This window comes from Vanessa cardui, chromosome 3 (assembly GCF_905220365.1).
Source record: "Vanessa cardui chromosome 3, ilVanCard2.1, whole genome shotgun sequence".
Classification (NCBI taxonomy): domain Eukaryota; kingdom Metazoa; phylum Arthropoda; class Insecta; order Lepidoptera; family Nymphalidae; genus Vanessa; species Vanessa cardui.
Genome location: NC_061125.1, coordinates 82,737 through 102,571, shown reverse-complemented (window position 1 = coordinate 102,571; position 19,835 = coordinate 82,737). Strand labels below are relative to the sequence as shown.

General features: G+C 60.7%; 1 protein-coding gene across 1 annotated transcript; it reads left to right on the top strand.

Annotated features, from left to right (window-relative positions):
- The first annotated feature begins 12,710 nt into the window (after window positions 1-12,710).
- Window positions 12,711-15,842, top strand: LOC124543845. Its single transcript, XM_047122167.1, has 7 exons — window positions 12,711-12,803; window positions 12,864-13,202; window positions 13,413-14,121; window positions 14,260-14,647; window positions 14,708-14,861; window positions 15,270-15,424; window positions 15,671-15,842. Exons 1-7 carry the CDS (start codon window positions 12,711-12,713, stop codon window positions 15,840-15,842), a joined length of 2,010 nt encoding a protein of 669 aa, XP_046978123.1.
- The last annotated feature ends 3,993 nt before the right edge of the window (window positions 15,843-19,835 follow it).

The window sequence follows — 19,835 nt, the reverse complement described above, 5'->3', positions numbered from 1 at the left end:
CGGTGTCATACACCGCGGCCGGCTTGCTGTCCGGAAGCCCGCCATGGGACCTCGAGGCCGAGATCAACTCGAGCGTCTACTGGCGGGTCAAGGCGGCAAGGGCAGATGGCAACCCCCCCCTAGTCCAACAGTGGAGGGAGGAGGCAAGGCGCCGCCTGATGGAGAGGTGGGCGGATCGGCTTCGAGTTCCGGATGCCGGCGGGGAGCTCGTGGCGGCCATCCGCCCGGTTCTGAGAGAGTGGGTCGAACGCAAGCACGGCCCACTGACGTACCACCTGACGCAGCTCATGTCCGGTCACGGCTGCTTCGCCAAGTACTTGTGTGAGGTGGTCGGGAGAGAGCCGTCAGTGGTATGTCTCCATTGCGACGACGGAGCCGTGGACACGGCCGAGCACACGCGCGCAGAGTGCCCAGCCTGGGCGGAGCCTCGCGCAGCCCTGTCCACGGCCATTGGACCAGACATATCGCTTCCGGCCTTAGTGCGCAAGATGGTCGCGAGTGAAGAGGCGTGGGCGGCATTACGCACCTTCAGCGAGGTCGTAATGTCCGCCAAGGAGAAGGCGGAACGACAGCGGGAGGACGACACCAACTCCCTCCCGTTGCGTCGACGGAGACCTGGTCGACGACGACGCGACCACCTAGGCCGGTTGCCTTGACCCGATCTGACACAGCGGCAGCGGACCTTTACATCCGCCGCCGCACAACCCGGACGTGACACAGCGCTATCGGCAGCGGACTTTTACATCTGCTGCCGCATGGCCCTGTTTTAACTTGACGCAACGTAGTCGGCAGCGGAACTTTACATCCGCTGCCTTCGCCCAGCCTCCAGTGGCGGACTCGGGGGAGTCCGTCACGGTTCTGACGGAGGCGGAGACGGAAGCGTGCCGCAACATCCTGGCACGCTCTCGAGATGAGTCGCCCAATTACAGCGACGACCGCTGGCAGGGCCGCGGTGGTGAGCCACGTGCGTTCCCGTAGTCCTGCCGCCTTGCGGTGAAGGCGGAAATCCTAGGAGGTTTTAGTGGGTAGGACGGGGCCTTCTGCCCCGGGAGTCCCACATATCCGTCCCGGTCCCCCCTTTCGACCGGGCGGAATGCGTAAATGCATTTCCTCCTAGTAAAAAAAAAAAAAAAAAAAAAAAAAAAAAAAAGGTTAGGTTAGGTTTGGGGTGGGGTGCATGTCAGTCGCCTCCTCGTGGCGCACCCTGGGCAACGGGGCCGGCTTGAGCTTGCTCGCCGGCCACGGCTAAGACTGACGCGGAGGGCATGCCACGGGTCGCTCCCGGTCTTTCTCTGTTTTCAGAGTGGACCGGCGGCCCCGTGGTAACGAAGGAGTGTATATATATTTTAAGTATGTAGTAATAATAAGTTTATTTTAGGTGTATAGTCTTTTGTATAGTGTTTTCTTTTTTATTGTGTACCCGAATCCTAAGTGGCGACGCAGCGCGATGGGATGCATGGCCGGAGGGTATTCCGGTCATGACTGCGTCACGCCGGCAGCCCCGGCAACTTTTTTAAATATGAGTGCTACTAATAATATTAATTCTCCAGGAGGGTGTCACTCCCTCTCCGACCCGCTTCACGGGTCGGACAGTCCCGTATCGAAATCTGGAGGGGACAAAGTCGCACTACAGCTTTTTAACGATGACTATTTGGCGAGCATAAAGGATACAGAGATGGAGAGTGTGGGAGTAGATTTAGGTGTAAATAGTAGTTTAAGTTGTACAAAGGAGGTGGAAGTGCAAGCCCCAATGGCGCGCAAAATACAGGTGCAGGAAACTGCCCGGAAAATCCCAGTGGTGAGACTGGAACGACTCTCCGAGTCGGGCCCGTCTCCCACACAAACCGGACGAGACACTCGAAGGAAAGGGGAGAAGCGGTCCCGCACGGCGGACAGCTTCTCGGGCTCCGAGAGCGATGCGAGCGCGCATTTTAGCGACACAGAACTCTCGGAGTCGTCAGTGAGTAGGTGGTTGAAGCCCTCAAGTAAGAGAGGGCGTGGCAGACCGCCTACTCACGGGATATACGTCGGGCTCAGCAAATCACAAGCTGAGCTCAGCTCCCAAAAGGAGAAAGAACGGCGGTACGAAGCGGAGGATGCGCTGGCCGCATACACTGAAGCGGCCAAGGCGGCGATCGAGGAAAGGGCGGCTCGCACGAGAAATCGCACGCCGACAATCGGTATAACCGAAAACGATATTCCGAAGACGTCAGCCGCCTTAGACGCGAAGGTCCAGGAAGCGCTTGACGTGGTGCTTCAGGTTGCCGACAAATCGGGCAACCTGAAGGGCACCTTCGTCAGGGCTCTGAAGACTGCCGCTGACACCATTAAAGGTGCAGTTGCGGATCTGAGAGCCCTGACCGTGACAGAAGAGGTGGCGCGGCTGGAGGCTGCGAACACGCAGCTCTCGGGCCAGTTGGCCGAGCTAAGAAGAGAAGTGGCCCTGATGCGCACACAGCCTGCGAGTATGGACGAGGCAACCATCCAGCGCGTAATGGAGGAGGCGCTGCGCTCCAGCCGGGAGCAGTTCGGCAACATGCTGAATGCCCGGATGGAGGGCATCGAGCGGCGCCTCCTCCCGGAGCCCCGGCTGCGACCTCCACTGGCCGCAGACCGAAAGACGACGCAGACTGCGGTTACAGCTGCACGGGGGACGACTCCAACGCAGTCGCCCGCCGCTGTGGACACAGAGAGAGCTGGGAGCTCTAAAACAGCTCAACCAAAAAACACCAAAAAGAAGGGGAAAAAGAAGAGGACAAAGCCCAGTATGGCTGCTCAAGAAGCAGCAGCAGCTGCGGGTAACACAACTGTCCCTCCAGCGCCGTCGAAGCCGGTCAGTTCCGGAATGTCATGGGCGGCCGTTGTTCGCAAACAACCGAACAAGCCGCCCAAAAACCCGACGACGAAAGAAACAAAGGGAAAGAAGAAAGCCCCTAGGCAAAGGAAACTTCGCCCTCCTCGCACCGCGGTCATTACGATCACACTGAAACCCGGTGCTGAGGAGAAAGGGGTCAGGTACGAGAGCGTTCTCGCTGAGGCCAAAAGCCGTGTCAAACTCGGCGAGGTCGGCCTCACCTCCGTGCGCTTCAGGACAACAGCCACGGGGGCGAGGATGCTCGAAGTGCCGCCGGGCACGAACGAACCGGAGAAGGCGGCGGACGCTCTAGCGGCCAAGCTCCGGGAGGTCCTCGATCAGGACGAAGTCCAGATCAATCGGCCTACCAAATGTGTCGAGATACGCGTCATGGATCTGGACGATGCGGTCTCGGCGGAGGAAGTAGTGGCGGCGGTCGCCGCAGAAGGAGGTTGCCCTGATGGAGCGATTAGGCCAGGCGTGGTCGTTCGGGGCTTCAACGGCTGCAGGTCGCTGTGGCTCAGCTGCCCAGTCGCAGCGGCCAAAAAGATATTGGCAACTGGCAGGGTTAAGGTGGGGTGGATCTCGGCGCGGGTGCTGTTGCTCGAGCCGAGGCCGCTCCGCTGCTACAAATGCCTCGAGGGAGGCCACATGGGGGCCAAGTGCGACAGGGACGTCGACCGCAGCCGTCTGTGCTTCCGCTGCGGTCGGGCTGACCACAAGGCCCGAGATTGTACAGCCACAGAAGCAAGCTGCGCCATATGCTCAGCGGCTGGCAAACCGGCGGCGCATGCCATCGGCAGCAGGGCGTGTCCTACGAACAGAACCCGCCCTGCGCGAGGTAAAGCCAGAGGAACGGTGGCGAAGAGGCCCGTCACCGCGTCCCAACGGACCGTGGAGGAGCCAATGGAGACATCGCACTAATGGCTCTGCGTTGTCTTCAGGCCAATTTAAACCACTCTGCCAGAGCTCAGGACCTCCTAGTCCAAAGCATGGCAGAGTGGCAAATCGACGTTGCGGTGGTATCGGAGCCCTACGTCGTTCATTTACGGGACGACTGGGTCTCCGACCACGAAGGAGTGGTGGCAATCGTCGCCCCTGCCGTCGCTGGTTCCCCTGCTATCGAAGGGGTAGTCAGGGGCAGAGGGTTCGTGGTCGCGGTGATCGGGAGTGTGGTGACCGTGGGCGTCTACGCCTCGCCCAATCGGAGTCTCGCGGAGTTTGAACAGCTGCTCGTCGAGGTCGGGGCTCTGATTGGGCAAGCATCGCCTAACCCGGTGCTAGTTGCGGGGGACTTCAACGCCAAATCTACGGCTTGGGGTTCCCCTGCGACAGACGCCAGAGGCGAGGCGCTGGAAGAGTGGGCGGTCTCGCTCGGTCTCGCGGTGATCAACAGTGGGTCGGAGAGCACGTGCGTGCGGCAGCAGGGCGAGTCGATCGTGGACGTTACGTTCGCGTCCATCGCCCTAGCCCGCCGTGTTCAAGAGTGGAGGGTGGAGACGGCCGTGGAGACTCTATCGGATCATCGATACATCCGATTCGATGTCTCCGCGGTTCCAGTCGTCCGGCCCGCTGTTGAGCGGACAGAAGGTCCGCGGTGGAGCCTGGGCCGCCTCGATAGCCAGTTGGCAAAAGAGGCGGCAATCGTGGAGGCCTGGTGCGCCGGCACCGAGCCGGTGGCGCAGGTCGACCGAGAGGCTGACCAACTCGGCGCAGCCCTGTTTCGCATTTGCGATGTGGCGATGCCGAGAGTCAAGCCTCAGGCTCCACGTCGCCGCGTGTATTGGTGGCGGCCGGAACTCCGCCAGCTGCGGAGAGCCTGTGTTGCGGCCCGCCGCCAGTACGCCAGGAGCAGGAGAAGACGTGTGCGTGACCGCGACCTGGAGGCGACCTTTTACACCGCCTACAGGGACGCCTGCGATCAACTCAAGAAGGCCATAGCCCAGGCGAAAGAGGATGCGTGGCGTGAATGGCTCGCGACGCTGGAGAGCGATCCATGGGGGAGACCGTACCGGGTCGTGAGACAAAAACTCCGACCCTGGACTCCCCCGCTCTCTAGCACCCTCCAGCCGCACGTTCTGGAGAGGGTATTGAGTGTGCTCTTTCCTGAGCGCGGCGAGTTCGCCCCGCCGTCGATGGCCCCACTACGGCCCAGCAGGGACGTACGAGACCTGGCACCCCCGGTTACCGAGGCGGAACTGTGCGCGGCCGTCCACAAGCTTCGCTCTAAAAGGACAGCCCCCGGGCCTGACGGGATACCGGGACGCGCCCTGTCGATCGCGTTGGATGCCCTGGGCGATAGCGTCCGCCAGCTCTTCTCCGCCTGCCTGGCTCAAGGTAGGTTTCCGCATAGGTGGAAAACGGGTAAGCTCGTACTCATCCGTAAGGAGGGACGAGCCCCCGATCAGCCGTCGGCCTACCGCCCAATCGTGCTGCTCGACGAGGTGAGCAAGCTCTTCGAGCGTGTGCTCGCCGTCCGCCTAGTCGACAGCATGGAGCCGGGCCTTAACGAGCGGCAGTATGGCTTCCGCCCCGGCCGCTCGACGCTGGACGCGATCGCTAAGGTCAGGGACCTGGCAGAGGAGGAGGTGACGCAGGGTGGAGTTTTGTTGGCTGTCTCGTTGGACATAGCCAACGCCTTCAACTCTCTGCCCTGGGAGGTCATACTGGAGGCTCTGCGCTACCACAATGTGCCGGGCTACCTCCGACGAACCATCGCCGATTACTTTTCGGGCAGGGCGGTGGTATTCCCAACGCAAGACGGTTTCGGAAGGAGGGTCATGACCTGCGGTGTTCCACAGGGCTCTGTACTGGGTCCTCTCCTGTGGAACATCGGGTATGACTGGGTGCTGCGCGGGGCCACGTTGCGGGGGGTCAGCGTCACATGTTACGCTGACGACACCCTCGTGTCGGCCCGCGGCAGTACCCACCGGGAGGCGGCTTATCTCGCCACAGCCGGCGTCGCACATGCGGTCCACCGCATCCGTGCCCTGGGCCTCGAGGTGGCCTTGCACAAGTCCGAGGCCCTTGCTTTTCATGGTCCTCGGAACGCGCCACCTCCGGGCATGGTGTTGACGGTCGGCGGAACTTCCATCCCCATCGGGTCGACGATGAAGTACTTGGGACTCGTCCTCGATGGCAGGTGGAAGTTCGAGGAGCATTTCCGGCGCTTGGCCCCGAGACTGGTGGCTGCAGCCGGAGCGCTGGGGCGGATTCTGCCCAACGTAGGTGGACCAGGGAGTTCGTGCAGGCGTCTGTACTCCGGCGTGGTGCGCTCGATGGCACTCTACGGTGCGCCAATATGGGCGGACGCTCTGAGCGCTCGCAACGTCGCCTCTCTGCGACGTCCGCAGCGGGCGATGGCGCTCAGGGCGGCTCGGGCGTACCGGACGGTGTCATACACCGCGGCCGGCTTGCTGTCCGGAAGCCCGCCATGGGACCTCGAGGCCGAGATCAACTCGAGCGTCTACTGGCGGGTCAAGGCGGCAAGGGCAGATGGCAACCCCCCCCTAGTCCAACAGTGGAGGGAGGAGGCAAGACGCCGCCTGATGGAGAGGTGGGCGGATCGGCTTCGAGTTCCGGATGCCGGCGGGGAGCTCGTGGCGGCCATCCGCCCGGTTCTGAGGGAGTGGGTCGAACGCAAGCACGGCCCACTGACGTACCACCTGACGCAGCTTATGTCCGGTCACGGCTGCTTCGCCAAGTACTTGTGCGAGGTGGTCGGGAGAGAGCCGTCAGTGGTATGTCTCCATTGCGACGACGGAGCCGTGGACACGGCCGAGCACACGCGCGCAGAGTGCCCAGCCTGGGCGGAGCCTCGCGCAGCCCTGTCCACGGCCATTGGACCAGACATCTCGCTTCCGGCCTTAGTGCGCAAGATGGTCGCGAGTGAAGAGGCGTGGGCGGCATTACGCACCTTCAGCGAGGTCGTAATGTCCGCCAAGGAGAAGGCGGAACGACAGCGGGAGGACGACACCAACTCCCTCCCGTTGCGTCGACGGAGACCTGGTCGACGACGCCGCGACCACCTAGGCCGGTTGCCTTGACCCGATCTGACACAGCGGCAGCGGACCTTTACATCCGCCGCCGCACAACCCGGACGTGACACAGCGCTATCGGCAGCGGACTTTTACATCTGCTGCCGCATGGCCCTGTTTTAACTTGACGCAACGTAGTCGGCAGCGGAACTTTACATCCGCTGCCTTCGCCCAGCCTCCAGTGGCGGACTCGGGGGAGTCCGTCACGGTTCTGACGGAGGCGGAGACGGAAGCGTGCCGCAACATCCTGGCACGCTCTCGAGATGAGTCGCCCATTTACAGCGACGACCGCTGGCAGGGCCGCGGTGGTGAGCCACGTGCGTTCCCGTAGTCCTGCCGCCTTGCGGTGAAGGCGGAAATCCTAGGAGGTTTTAGTGGGTAGGACGGGGCCTTCTGCCCCGGGAGTCCCACATATCCGTCCCGGTCCCCCCTTTCGACCGGGCGGAATGCGTAAATGCATTTCCTCCTAGTAAAACAAAAAAAAAAAAAAAAAAAAAAAAAAAAAAAAAAAAAAAAAAGGTTAGGTTTGGGGTGCATGGGGTGCATGTCAGTCGCCTCCTCGTGGCGCACCCTGGGCAACGGGGCCGGCTTGAGCTTGCTCGCCGGCCGCGGCTAAGACTGACACGGAGGAAGGCCGCGGGGTCGCTCCTAGTACTTCTCCGAATACGGCGGAGTGGACTATGTGAGCGGCCTTGCTGGCAATTAGCGGAGGAGTATATATATGTAATATATGTATACATGTAAATATTGTATTATTTGTAAATATTGTATTATTTGTAAGTATTGAGGAGGAGTGGTGGTCCACCATCTGATGCGTGGTGGTCCACCGTGTGGTGTGGAGATACACCGATGGTCGGCGGCGGAGTCTGTCATCTTATCCGCCGCCACCAGGGCGTCAGCATTGTTGGCGCCCAGCCTCCAGTGGCGGACTCGGGGGAGTCCGTCACGTTTACTGGACGGAGGCAACGGAGGAAGGCGCGCCCTTGGGCGCGCATTCAACGATTTGACCGCCTCACGGCGGTCGCCGCGGGGGGGCCGCGGAAGTATGCTCTAGCGTTCCCGTAGCCCCTCCATCACGCGGTACGGTGGAAACCCGAGGAGGTTTTAGTGGGTAGGACAGGGCCTTCTGCCCTGGCACGGGGCCCTTATGGCCCCGGTCGAGTCCCACATACCCGTCCCGGTCCCCCGGCCGGGCGGGAGGCGTAAATGCCTTTCCTCCTCGTAAAACAAAAAAAAAAAAAAAAAAAAAAAAAAGGTTTGGGGTGCATGTCAGTCGCCTCCTCGTGGCGCACCCTGGGCAACGGGGCCGGCTTGAGCTTGCTCGCTGGCCGCGGCTAAGACTGACGCGGAGGAAGGCCGCGGGGTCGCTCCCAGTACTTCTCCGATCGGTGGCGGAGTGGACTGTGTGAGCGGCCTCGCTGGCAATTAGCGGAGGAGTATATATATGTAATATATGTATACATGTAAATATTGTATTATTTGTAAATATTGTATTATTTGTAAGTATTGTAAATATTTATATATAGAGCGGAGGGCTCGTTACGAGCACTGAAGGAGGAGTGGTGGTCCACCATCTGATGCGTGGTGGTCCACCGTGTGGTGTGGAGATACACCGATGGTCGGCGGCGGAGCCTGTCATCTTATCCGCCGCCACCAGGGCGTCAGCATTGTTGGCGCCCAGCCTCCAGTGGCGGACTCGGGGGAGTCCGTCACGTTTACTGGACGGAGGCAACGGAGGAAGGCGCGCCCTTGGGCGCGCATTCAACGATTTGACCGCCTCACGGCGGTCGCCGCGGGGGGGCCGCGGAAGTATGCTTTAGCGTTCCCGTAGCCCCTCCATCACGCGGTACGGTGGAAACCCGAGGAGGTTTTAGTGGGTAGGACAGGGCCTTCTGCCCTGGCACGGGGCCCTTATGGCCCCGGTCGAGTCCCACATACCCGTCCCGGTCCCCCGGCCGGGCGGGAGGCGTAAATGCCTTTCCTCCTCGTAAAACAAAAAAAAAAAAAAAAAAAAAAAAAGGTTAGGTTAGGTTTGCCAGTGGGGAACTCGTGGCGGCGATCCGGCCCGTGTTGAGAGAGTGGGTCGAGCGCAAGCACGGCCCACTGACGTACCACCTGACGCAGCTCATAACCGGTCACGGCTGCTTCGCCAAATACCTGTGCGAAGTGGTCGGGAGAGAGCCGTCGGTGGTCTGTCATCATTGCGACGACGGAGCCGTGGACACGGCCGAGCATACGCGCGCAGAGTGCCCAGCCTGGGCGGAGCCTCGCGCAGCCCTGTCCACGGTCATTGGAGTGGACCTATCGCTTCCGGCCCTAATTAGAAAGATGGTCGCGAGTGAAGAGGCATGGGCGGCATTACGGGTCTTCAGTGAAGCCGTAATGTCCGCGAAGGAGGAGGCGGAGCGACAGCGGGAGGACGATCCCAACTCCCTTCCGCTGCGCCGACGGAGACCCGGTCGGCGGCGCCGCGACCATCTTGGCCGGTTGCTATGACTGATTTAACGCAGCGGCGGCGGACCTTTACATCCGTCGCCGCATATCCCGGATGTGACACAGCGCTATCGGCAGCGGACCTTTACATTCGCTGCCGCATAGCCCTGACTTGATTTGACGAAGCGTGGTCGGCAGCGGACTTTTACATCCGCTGCCGCCCTGAACTGAATTGACGAAGCATAGTCGGCAGTGGACCTTTACATCCGCTGCCGCCGCCTAGCCTCCAGTGGCGGACTCGGGGGGAGTCCGTCACGGTTCAGACGGAGGCGGAGTGTCGGAAGGTGCGCCGTAACACCCTGGCGTGCCTTTCGCGAAGTGTCGCTCTCATTTGCGACAGCCGCTGGCAGGGTCGCGGTGGTGAGCCAAACGCGTTCGGGGACGGGGCCTTCTGCCCCGGGAGTCCCACATATCCGTCCCGGTCCTCCTTCGGCCGGGCGGAATGCGTAAATGCATTTCCTCCTAGTAAAACAAAAAAAAAAAAAAAAAAAAAAAAAAAAAAAAAAAAAAAAAAAAAAAAAAAAAAAAAAAAGGTTAGGTTAGGTTAGGTTGGGGTGCATGTCAGTCGCCTCCTCGTGGCGCACCCTGGGCAACGGTGTCGACGATCTTTTGTCGTCGGCAACGGCTAAGACTGACGGGGAGGGTATGCCACGGACCGCTCCTGGTACTTCTCTGATTAGCAGAGTGGACTGTGTGAGCGGCTTCGTGGCAAAGGGGAGTGTTTGTGACGTTTGGTGTTGTTGTTTTGTCATTCGTTGCTTGTAAATAGTTGTGTAATTTGTTAAAAATTTGTTTGTGGCGTCTATAACATGTTTTATGTTTTGTCTCCGGGGTTTATTGACCTCGGAGACCGAAGGAGGAACGCGTAATCCCGCTGGTGAGGTGTCGTGGAACACGTCTCGCGGCTTCGAGCGGGACCGCGGGTCTTGCCTTAACCGGCCGGACCGTGAGGAAGACAACCTCTATAAAAATCACCCCGAATCCCAAGTGGCGACGCGGCACGAGGGGATGCATGGCTGATGGGATGTTCAGTCGCGACCGCGATCCTCGTCAGGGCACCGGCCGACACCCTTGACGAGTTACGCGAGGCTTACCCAGGTACAGGGGGCACCACCTGGGCGGACCGACACTTCCCCCATACTCGTGGGACTTTATATGGAGAACTCAAAAAACAAAAACCCCAAAAGGACTCCGAGCTCCTTAAGCTCGGAACACGACGACATGGTGGTGGAGGTGTGCGCCCCGGTGGCGTGCGCTGCAACCGGAAACCAAAACACGAAGGAGGGACTTACCGGCCGACCTGAACGACTCTCCGAGTCGGACTCGTCGGTCTGCAGTATGCGGACGGTGGAGTCGGTTGACATACCGCAAAAGGATGGGACACGGCAGAGAGGTGAAAAGCGGACCCACGTCGAGGATAGCTGCTCTGGCTCCGAGAGTGACGCGAGCGTGCAGCTGAGCGAAGGCTCAGAATCCTCGACAAGCAGGTGGCTTAAGCCTGCCAACAAGAGAGGGCGCGGCCGGCCGCCCACTCATGGGAAATACGTCGGCCTTGGAAAATCGCAGGCGGAGCTCCGCGAAGCGAAGTCCAAGGCAAGAGAGGCTAGGTTTGAGACTGAAGACGCGCTAGCCGCTTACAACGAAGCGGCCAAGTCGGCAATGGAGGAGCGAGAGGCTCGACGAAGGAATCGGCAAGCCGACAAGCGACCCGAAGATGCACCGGAAACGTCCGCCGCTTTGGACGCTACCGTCCAGCAGGCGTTAGACGTGGTGCTGCAGGTTGCCAACAAGTCGGGCAACCTGAAGGGTACATTTGTCAGGGCCCTGAAGACTGCTGCTGACACCATCAAAGGTGCGGTGGCGGAACTTAGAGCCCTGACCATGTCGGAGGAAGTGGCCCGGCTGGAAGCTGCCAATGCTAAGCTTTCCGGCCAGTTGGCAGAACTTAGACGGGAAGTGGCCGAAATGCGTAAGAAGCCGCCACAACCAAGCGAAGACAATCTAAAACGCATCATGGAGGAAGCGTTGAGGAGTAGCCGGGAGCAGTTCAGCAATATGCTGAACGCCCGGATGGAGGGCATTGAGCGGCGCCTCCTTCCGGAGCCTCGGCTGCGACCTCCGCTGGCCGCAGACCGTAGAGCAGAGCAGAGCCGAGCAGCGCAGACTACGGTCCCTGCTGCCAAGGCCCCGTCGGCACCACCCGTGCCGTCCGCCGCCAAAGCTGCGGATAAGGGTGGCAGTACGAAGACGGCCTCGACTTCGACCAAAAAGAAGTCCAAGCGCCCCAGCATGGCTGCCCAGGAGGCGGCAGCGGCTGCGGCGAAGAAGACTGCCCCCGCGCCAACTCCGAAGCCGGGCAGTTCATCTGTGTCTTGGGCGACTGTTGTTCGGCAGCCGCCGAACCCGAAGCCGCCCAAGAAAGCGACGGCGACAAAACCGGCGAAGGCAGGGACGCCGAAGACCGTCCCAACGGCTAAGGAAATGAAGAAGGCCCACAAAAGGCTTCGCTCTCCTCGCACCGCGGTGATCACGATCACCTTAAGACCCGGTGCAGAGGAGAAGGGCCTCAAGTACGAGACCGTCCTGGCTGAAGCCAAGAGCAAGATAAGGCTCAGTGAGGTAGGCTTGACGACGGTCCGTTTCCGAACGGCGGCCACGGGAGCGCGGATGCTCGAGATTCCGCCGGGCACCGCTGACGCCGAGAAGTCGGCGGATGCCCTTGCGGAAAAGCTCCGCAGCGTCCTAAACCCGGACGATGTCCAGATCCATCGACCGACGAAATGCGTCGAGGTCAGAATCATGGATCTGGACGACTCGGTGTCGTCGGAGGAGGTGGTGGCAGCTGTGGCCAGCGAGGGAGGATGCTCCGAAGGGGCGATCAGGCCGGGCGTGGTAGTTCGGTCTGCCAATGGCTGTAGATCGCTCTGGCTCAGCTGCCCTGTCGTAGCGGCCAAGAAACTGATGGCGACCGGTCGGGTCAAGGTGGGGTGGATCTCGGCGCGAGTGCTTTTGCTCGAGCCGAGACCACTCCGCTGTTTTAAGTGCCTGGAGGAAGGCCATATGGGGGCCGTTTGTGACAGGGGTTTGGACCGCAGCCGTTTGTGCTTCCGCTGCGGCCAGCCCGACCACAAGGCCCGCGAATGCACCGCCGCTGAAGCGAACTGCATCCTGTGCTCAGCGGCCGGTAAAACTGCGACGCACGTCTTGGGCAGTAAGGCGTGCCAGGGCGGCAAAGGTCGCCCTGTCAAAAGAACGGGAGGTGCGGTGGCGAAAGGGCCCGTCACCGTGTCCCAAAGGACTGAGGTGCCCATGGAGACCGCACAATAATGGCCCTGCGTTGTCTCCAGGCCAATTTAAACCACTCCGCCAGAGCCCAGGACCTTCTAGTCCAGAGCATGGCGGAGTGGCAAATCGGAGTGGCAATCGTGGCGGAGCCCTACGTCGTTCATTTACGGGACGACTGGGTCTCCGACCACGAGGGAGTGATCTCCATCGTCGCTCCCGCCATTCCCGGCGCCCCTGCGATCGATAGGGTTGCCAAGGGCAGAGGGTGCGTGGCCGCTGTTGTCAACGGAACGGCGTTCGTAGCAGTCTACGCCTCTCCTAACCGGAGTCTCGCCGAATTCGAGCAACTTCTCGTTGAGGTCGGGGCTCTGGTCGGGCAGTACTCACCGAGTCCGGTGATCGTCGCGGGAGACTTCAATGCCAAATCCACGGCTTGGGGCTCCCCTGCGACCGATGCCAGAGGAGAGGTGTTAGAGGAGTGGGCCGTGTCATCGGGACTCACGGCGATCAACAGAGGATCGGAGAGCACGTGCGTGCGGCAGCAGGGCGAGTCGATCGTGGACTTAACGTTCGCGTCCATCGCCCTAGCCCGCCGTGTTCGAGATTGGAGGGTGGAGACGGGGGTGGAGACTCTATCGGATCACCGATATATCCGATTTGATGTCTCCGCGGTTCCCGTCGTCCGGCCCGCTGTTGAGCGGTCAGAAGGTCCGCGGTGGAGTCTTGGTCGTCTCGATCGCCAGTTGGCAAAAGAGGCGGCCATCGTGGAGGCCTGGTGCGCCGGTTCCGACCCGGTCGTCCAGGTCGACCGAGAGGCCGACCGACTCGGTGCCGCCCTGTTTCGCATCTGCGATGCGGCGATGCCGAGGGTGAAGCCTCAGACTCCACGTCGCCGAGTCTACTGGTGGCGCCCGGAGCTACGGACGTTGCGGAGGGCGTGTGTTGCGGCCCGCCGCCAATACGCCAGGTCCAGACGGAGGCGGATACGCGATCACGACCTGGAGGAGGCTCTTTACACCTCCTACAGGGAGGCTTGCGTGTCGCTCCGAAAGGCCATCGCGCAGGCGAAGGAAGCGGCATGGGTGGAGTGGCTGGCGTCTCTCGACGCGGATCCGTGGGGGAGACCGTACAGGGTCGTGAGGCAGAAGCTCCGACCCTGGACACCCCCGCTCACCACCACCATCCAGCCGCGGCTTCTGGGACGAATCGCGGAGGAACTTTTTCCGGAGCGCGGAGCGTTCGTCCCACCGGCGATGGAGCCCGAGATCGTGAGGGAGGTGCCGGACCAGGCGTCCCCGGTTACCGAGGCGGAGTTGTGCGCGGCTGTCCTGAAGCTTCGCTCGAAGAGGACAGCCCCCGGGCCTGACGGGATACCGGGACGCGCCCTGGCGATCGCGTCGGAGGAGTTGGGCGATGGCATGTGCCAACTGTTCTCGGCCTGCCTGGCTCAGGGTAGGTTCCCGAATCGGTGGAAAACGGGTAAGCTCGTTCTCATCCGCAAGGAGGGACGAGCCCCCGATCAGCCGTCGGCCTACCGGCCCATCGTGCTGCTCGACGAAGCGGGTAAGCTCTTTGAGCGTATAATCGCAGCCCGTCTAGTCGGTAGCATGGAGCCAGGCTTGAGCGAGTGGCAGTTCGGCTTTCGCCGGGGCCGCTCGACGCTGGACGCAGTCGCCAGACTGAGGGAGGTCGCAGAGGAGGAGGTCTCTCGGGGTGGGGTGTTGCTGGCAGTGTCGTTGGATATTTCCAACGCCTTCAACACTCTGCCCTGGGAAGTGGTACTGGAAGCTCTCAGATACCACAACGTTCCGGACTATCTGCGACGAACCATCGCCGACTACTTCTCGGGTAGGGCGGTGGTGTTCCCGACGATGGAGGGAGATAGCAGGAGGGCTATGACCTGCGGTGTTCCACAGGGCTCGGTTTTGGGGCCGCTACTGTGGAACATCGGCTACGATTGGGTGCTGCGCGGGGCCACGTTGCGGGGGGTCAGCGTGACCTGCTACGCTGACGACACCCTCGTGTCGGCCCGCGGCAGTACCCATCGGGAGGCGGCGTATCTTGCCACGGCGGGAGTGGCACATGCGGTCCACCGCATCCGTGCTCTGGGCCTTGAGGTGGCCTTGCACAAATCCGAGGCCCTAGTCTTTCATGGACCTCGGAACGTGCCACCTCAGGGCATGTCCATAACAGTCGGCGGAACTTCCATCACCATCGGGTCGACGATGAAGTACCTGGGACTCGTCCTCGATGGCAGGTGGAAGTTTGAGGAGCACTTCCGGCGCTTGGCCCCAAGACTGGTGGCTGCAGCCGGAGCGTTGGGGCGGATTTTGCCCAACGTCGGTGGACCGGGCGGTTCCTGCAGACGGCTGTACTCCGGCGTGGTGCGTTCGATGGCACTATACGGTGCGCCAATATGGGCGGACGCTCTGAGCAATCGCGTCAACGTCGCCTCGCTGCGACGTCCGCAGCGGGCGATGGCGCTCAGGGCGGCTCGAGCGTACCGGACGGTGTCATACACCGCGGCCGGCTTGCTGTCCGGAAGCCCGCCATGGGACCTCGAGGCCGAGATTAACTCGAGTGTCTACTGGCGGGTCAAGGCGGCAAGAGCGAGCGGGAACGGACCGCTACTGCGCGAGGTACAGCAGTGGAGGGAGGAGGCAAGACGCCGCCTCATGGAGAAGTGGGAGGATCGGCTGCGAGTTCCGGATGCCAGTGGGGAACTCGTGGCGGCGATCCGGCCCGTTTTGCGAGAGTGGGTCGAGCGCAAGCACGGCCCACTGACGTACCACCTGACGCAGCTCATAACCGGTCACGGCTGCTTCGCCAAATACCTGTGCGAAGTGGTCGGGAGAGAGCCGTCGGTGGTATGTCATCATTGCGATGACGGAGCCGTGGACACGGCCGAACACACGCGCGCAGAGTGCCCAGCCTGGGCGGAGCCTCGCGCAGCCTTGTCCACGGTCATTGGATTGGACCTATCGCTTCCGGCCCTCATTAGGAAGATGGTCGCGAGTGAGGAGGCCTGGGCGGCATTACGGGTCTTCAGCGAAGCCGTAATGTCCGCGAAGGAGGAGGCGGAGCGACAGCGGGAGGACGATCCTAACTCCCTCCCGCTGCGCCGACGGAGACCCGGTCGGCGGCGCCGCGACCATCTTGGCCGGTTGCTATGACCTGACTTGACGCAGCGGCGGCGGACCTTTACATCCGCCGCCGCATATCCCGGATGTGACACAGTGCTATCGGCAGCGGACTTTTACATCCGCTGTCGCATAGCCCTGATCTGATTTGACGTATGTAGTCGGCAGCGGACCTTTACATCCGCTGCCGCCCTGAATTGATTAGACGAAGCTTAGTCGGCAGCGGACCTTTACATCCGCTGCCGCCGCCTAGCCTCCAGTGGCGGACTCGGGGGGAGTCCGTCACGGTTCAGACGGAGGCGGAGTGTCGGAAGGTGCGCCGTAACACCCTGGCGTGCCTTTCGCGAAGTGTCGCCCTCATTTGCGACAGCCGCTGGCAGGGTCGCGGTGGTGAGCCAAACGCGTTCCCGTGGCCCTGCCGCCTTGCGGAGAGGCGGAAATCCTAGGAGGTTTTAGTGGGTAGGACGGGGCCTTCTGCCCCGGGAGTCCCACATATCCGTCCCGGTCCCCCTTCGGCCGGGCGGAATGCGTAAATGCATTTCCTCCTAGTAAAACAAAAAAAAAAAAAAAAAAAAAAAAAAAAAGGTTAGTAAGGGGGGGTGGGGTGCATGTCAGTCGCCTCCTCGTGGCGCACCCTGGGCAACGGGGCCGGCTTGAGCTTGCTCGCCGGCCGCGGCTAAGACTGACGCGGAGGAAGGCCGCGGGGTCGCTCCTAGTACTTCTCCGAGGACAGCGGAGTGGACTATGTGAGCGGCCTCGCTGGCAATTAGCGGAGGAGTATATATATGTAATATATGTATACATGTAAATATTGTATTATTTGTAAATATTGTATTATTTGTAAGTATTGTAAATATTTATATATAGAGCGGAGGGCTCGTTACGAGCACTGAAGGAGGAGTGGTGGTCCACCATCTGATGCGTGGTGGTCCACCGTTTATAGGTGTGGAGATACACCGGTGGTCGGCGGCGGAGCCTGTCATCTTATCCGCCGCCACCAGGGCGTCAGCATTGTTGGCGCTCAGCCTCCAGTGGCGGACTCGGGGGAGTCCGTCACGTTTACTGGACGGAGGCAACGGAGGAAGGCGCGCCCTTGGGCGCGCATTCAAAGATTTGACCGCCTCACGGCGGTCGCCGCGGGGGGGTCGCGGAAGTATGCTTTAGCGTTCCCGTAGCCCCTCCATCACGCGGTACGGTGGAAACCCGAGGAGGTTTTAGTGGGTAGGACAGGGCCTTCTGCCCTGGCACGGGGCCCTTATGGCCCCGGTCGAGTCCCACATACCCGTCCCGGTCCCCCGGCCGGGCGGGAGGCGTAAATGCCTTTCCTCCTCGTAAAACAAAAAAAAAAAAAAAAAAAAAGGTTAGTAAGGGGTCGTCAGCGTTGTTGGCGCCCAGCCTCCAGTGGCGGACTCGGGGGAGTCCGTCTCGTTTACGGGACGGAGGCAACGGAGGAAGGCGCGCCCTTAGGCGTGCGTTCAATGATTTGACCGCCCTACGGCGGTCGCCGCGGGGGGGCCGCGGAAGTATGCTTTAGCGTTCCCGTAGCCCCTCCATCACGCGGTACGGTGGAAACCCGAGGAGGTTTTAGTGGGTAGGACAGGGCCTTCTGCCCTGGCACGGGGCCCTTATGGCCCCGGTCGAGTCCCACATACCCGTCCCGGTCCCCCGGCCGGGCGGGAGGCGTAAATGCCTTTCCTCCTCGTAAAACAAAAAAAAAAAAAAAAAGTAAGGGGTGCATGTCAGTCGCCTCCTCGTGGCGCACCCTGGGCAACGGGGCCGGCTTGTGTGCTCGCCGGCCGCGGCTAAGACTGACGCGGAGGAAGGCCGCGAGGTCGCTCCTAGTACTTCTCCGAGCGCAGCGGAGTGGACTATGTGAGCGGCCCCGCTGGCATAGCGGAGGAGTGTACTATATGTACAATATGTATTATATGTATTTATGTAAATATTGTAAATAGTTGTGTAAATGTCAATATATATATATGTATATAGAACGGAGGGCTCTCTATGAGCGTCGAAGGAGGAGTGGTGGTCCACCATCTGATGCGTGGTGGTCCACCGTGTGGTGTGGAGATACACCGATGGTCGGCGGCGGAGCCTGTCATCTTATCCGCCGCCACCAGGGCGTCAGCATTGTTGGCGCCCAGCCTCCAGTGGCGGACTCGGGGGAGTCCGTCACGTTTACTGGACGGAGGCAACGGAGGAAGGCGCGCCCTTGGGCGCGCATTCAAAGATTTGACCGCCTCACGGCGGTCGCCGCGGGGGGGCCGCGGAAGTATGCTTTAGCGTTCCCGTAGCCCCTCCATCACGCGGTACGGTGGAAACCCGAGGAGGTTTTAGTGGGTAGGACAGGGCCTTCTGCCCTGGCACGGGGCCCTTATGGCCCCGGTCGAGTCCCACATACCCGTCCCGGTCCCCCGGCCGGGCGGGAGGCGTAAATGCCTTTCCTCCTCGTAAAACAAAAAAAAAAAAAAAAAAAAAAGGTTAGGTTAGTAAGGGGTGCATGTCAGTCGCCTCCTCGTGGCGCACCCTGGGCAACGGTGTCGACGATCTTTTGTCGTCGGCAACGGCTAAGACTGACGGGGAGGGTATGTCACGGACCGCTCCTGGTACTTCTCTGATTAGCAGAGTGGACTGTGTGAGCGGCTTCGTGGCAAAGGGGAGTGTTTGTGACGTTTGGTGTTGTTGTTTTGTCATTCGTTGCTTGTAAATAGTTGTGTAATTTGTTAAAAATTTGTTTGTGGCGTCTATAACATGTTTTATGTTTTGTCTCCGGGGTTTATTGACCTCGGAGACCGAAGGAGGAACGCGTAATCCCGCTGGTGAGGTGTCGTGGAACACGTCTCGCGGCTTCGAGCGGGACCGCGGGTCTTGCCTTAACCGGCCGGACCGTGAGGAAGACAACCTCTATAAAAATCACCCCGAATCCCAAGTGGCGACGCGGCACGAGGGGATGCATGGCTGATGGGATGTTCAGTCGCGACCGCGATCCTCGTCAGGGCACCGGCCGACACCCTTGACGAGTTACGCGAGGCTTACCCAGGTACAGGGGGCACCACCTGGGCGGACCGTCACTTCCCCCATGCTCGTGGGATAAGTTATGGAAGTGAACAAAAATAAAAACCCTAAAAGGACTCCGAGCTCCTTAAGCTCGGAACACGACGACATGGTGGTGGAGGTGTGCGCCCCGGTGGCGTGCGCTGGAACCGGAAACCAAAACACGAAGGAGGGACCTACTGGCCGACCTGAACGACTCTCCGAGTCGGACTCGTCGGTCTGCAGTATGCGGACGGTGGAATCACTCGATTCCCCACACAAGGAAGATACAAATGCGCGGCGGAAGGGCGAAAAGCGGACACACGCTGAGGATAGCTGCTCTGGCTCCGAAAGTGACGTGAGCGTGCAGCTGAGTGAAAACTCGGACTCAGCGAGGTGGCTTAAACCCGCAAACAAGAGAGGGCGAGGCCGGCCGCCCACTCACGGTAAATACGTGGGCTTGGGCAAGTCTCAAGCGGAACTCCGTGCGGCGAAAACGAAGGCCAGAGAGGACCGCTTCGAGACCGAAGACGCCCTGGCCGCTTACACTGAAGCGGCCAAACTGACTTTAGAGGACAGAGCGACTCGTAATCGGAGTCGTCACACTGACGCGACCAATGAGGACGCTCAAAAGACGTCCGCCGCATTGGATCATACGGTGAAGGAGGCGTTGGACGTGGTACTTCAGGTTGCCAACAAGTCGGGCAACCTGAAGGGTACCTTCGTCAGGGCCCTGAAGACTGCCGCTGACACCATCAAAGGTGCGGTGGCGGAACTTAGAGCCCTGACCATGTCGGAGGAAGTGGCCCGGTTGGAAGCTGCAAATGCAAAGCTTTCCGGCCAGTTGGCGGAACTAAGACGGGAGGTGGCCGATATGCGTAAGAAGCCGCCACAACCGAGCGAGGATAACTTGAAACGCATCATGGAGGAAGCGTTGAGGAGCAGCCGGGAGCAGTTCAGCAATATGCTGAACGCCCGGATGGAGGGTATTGA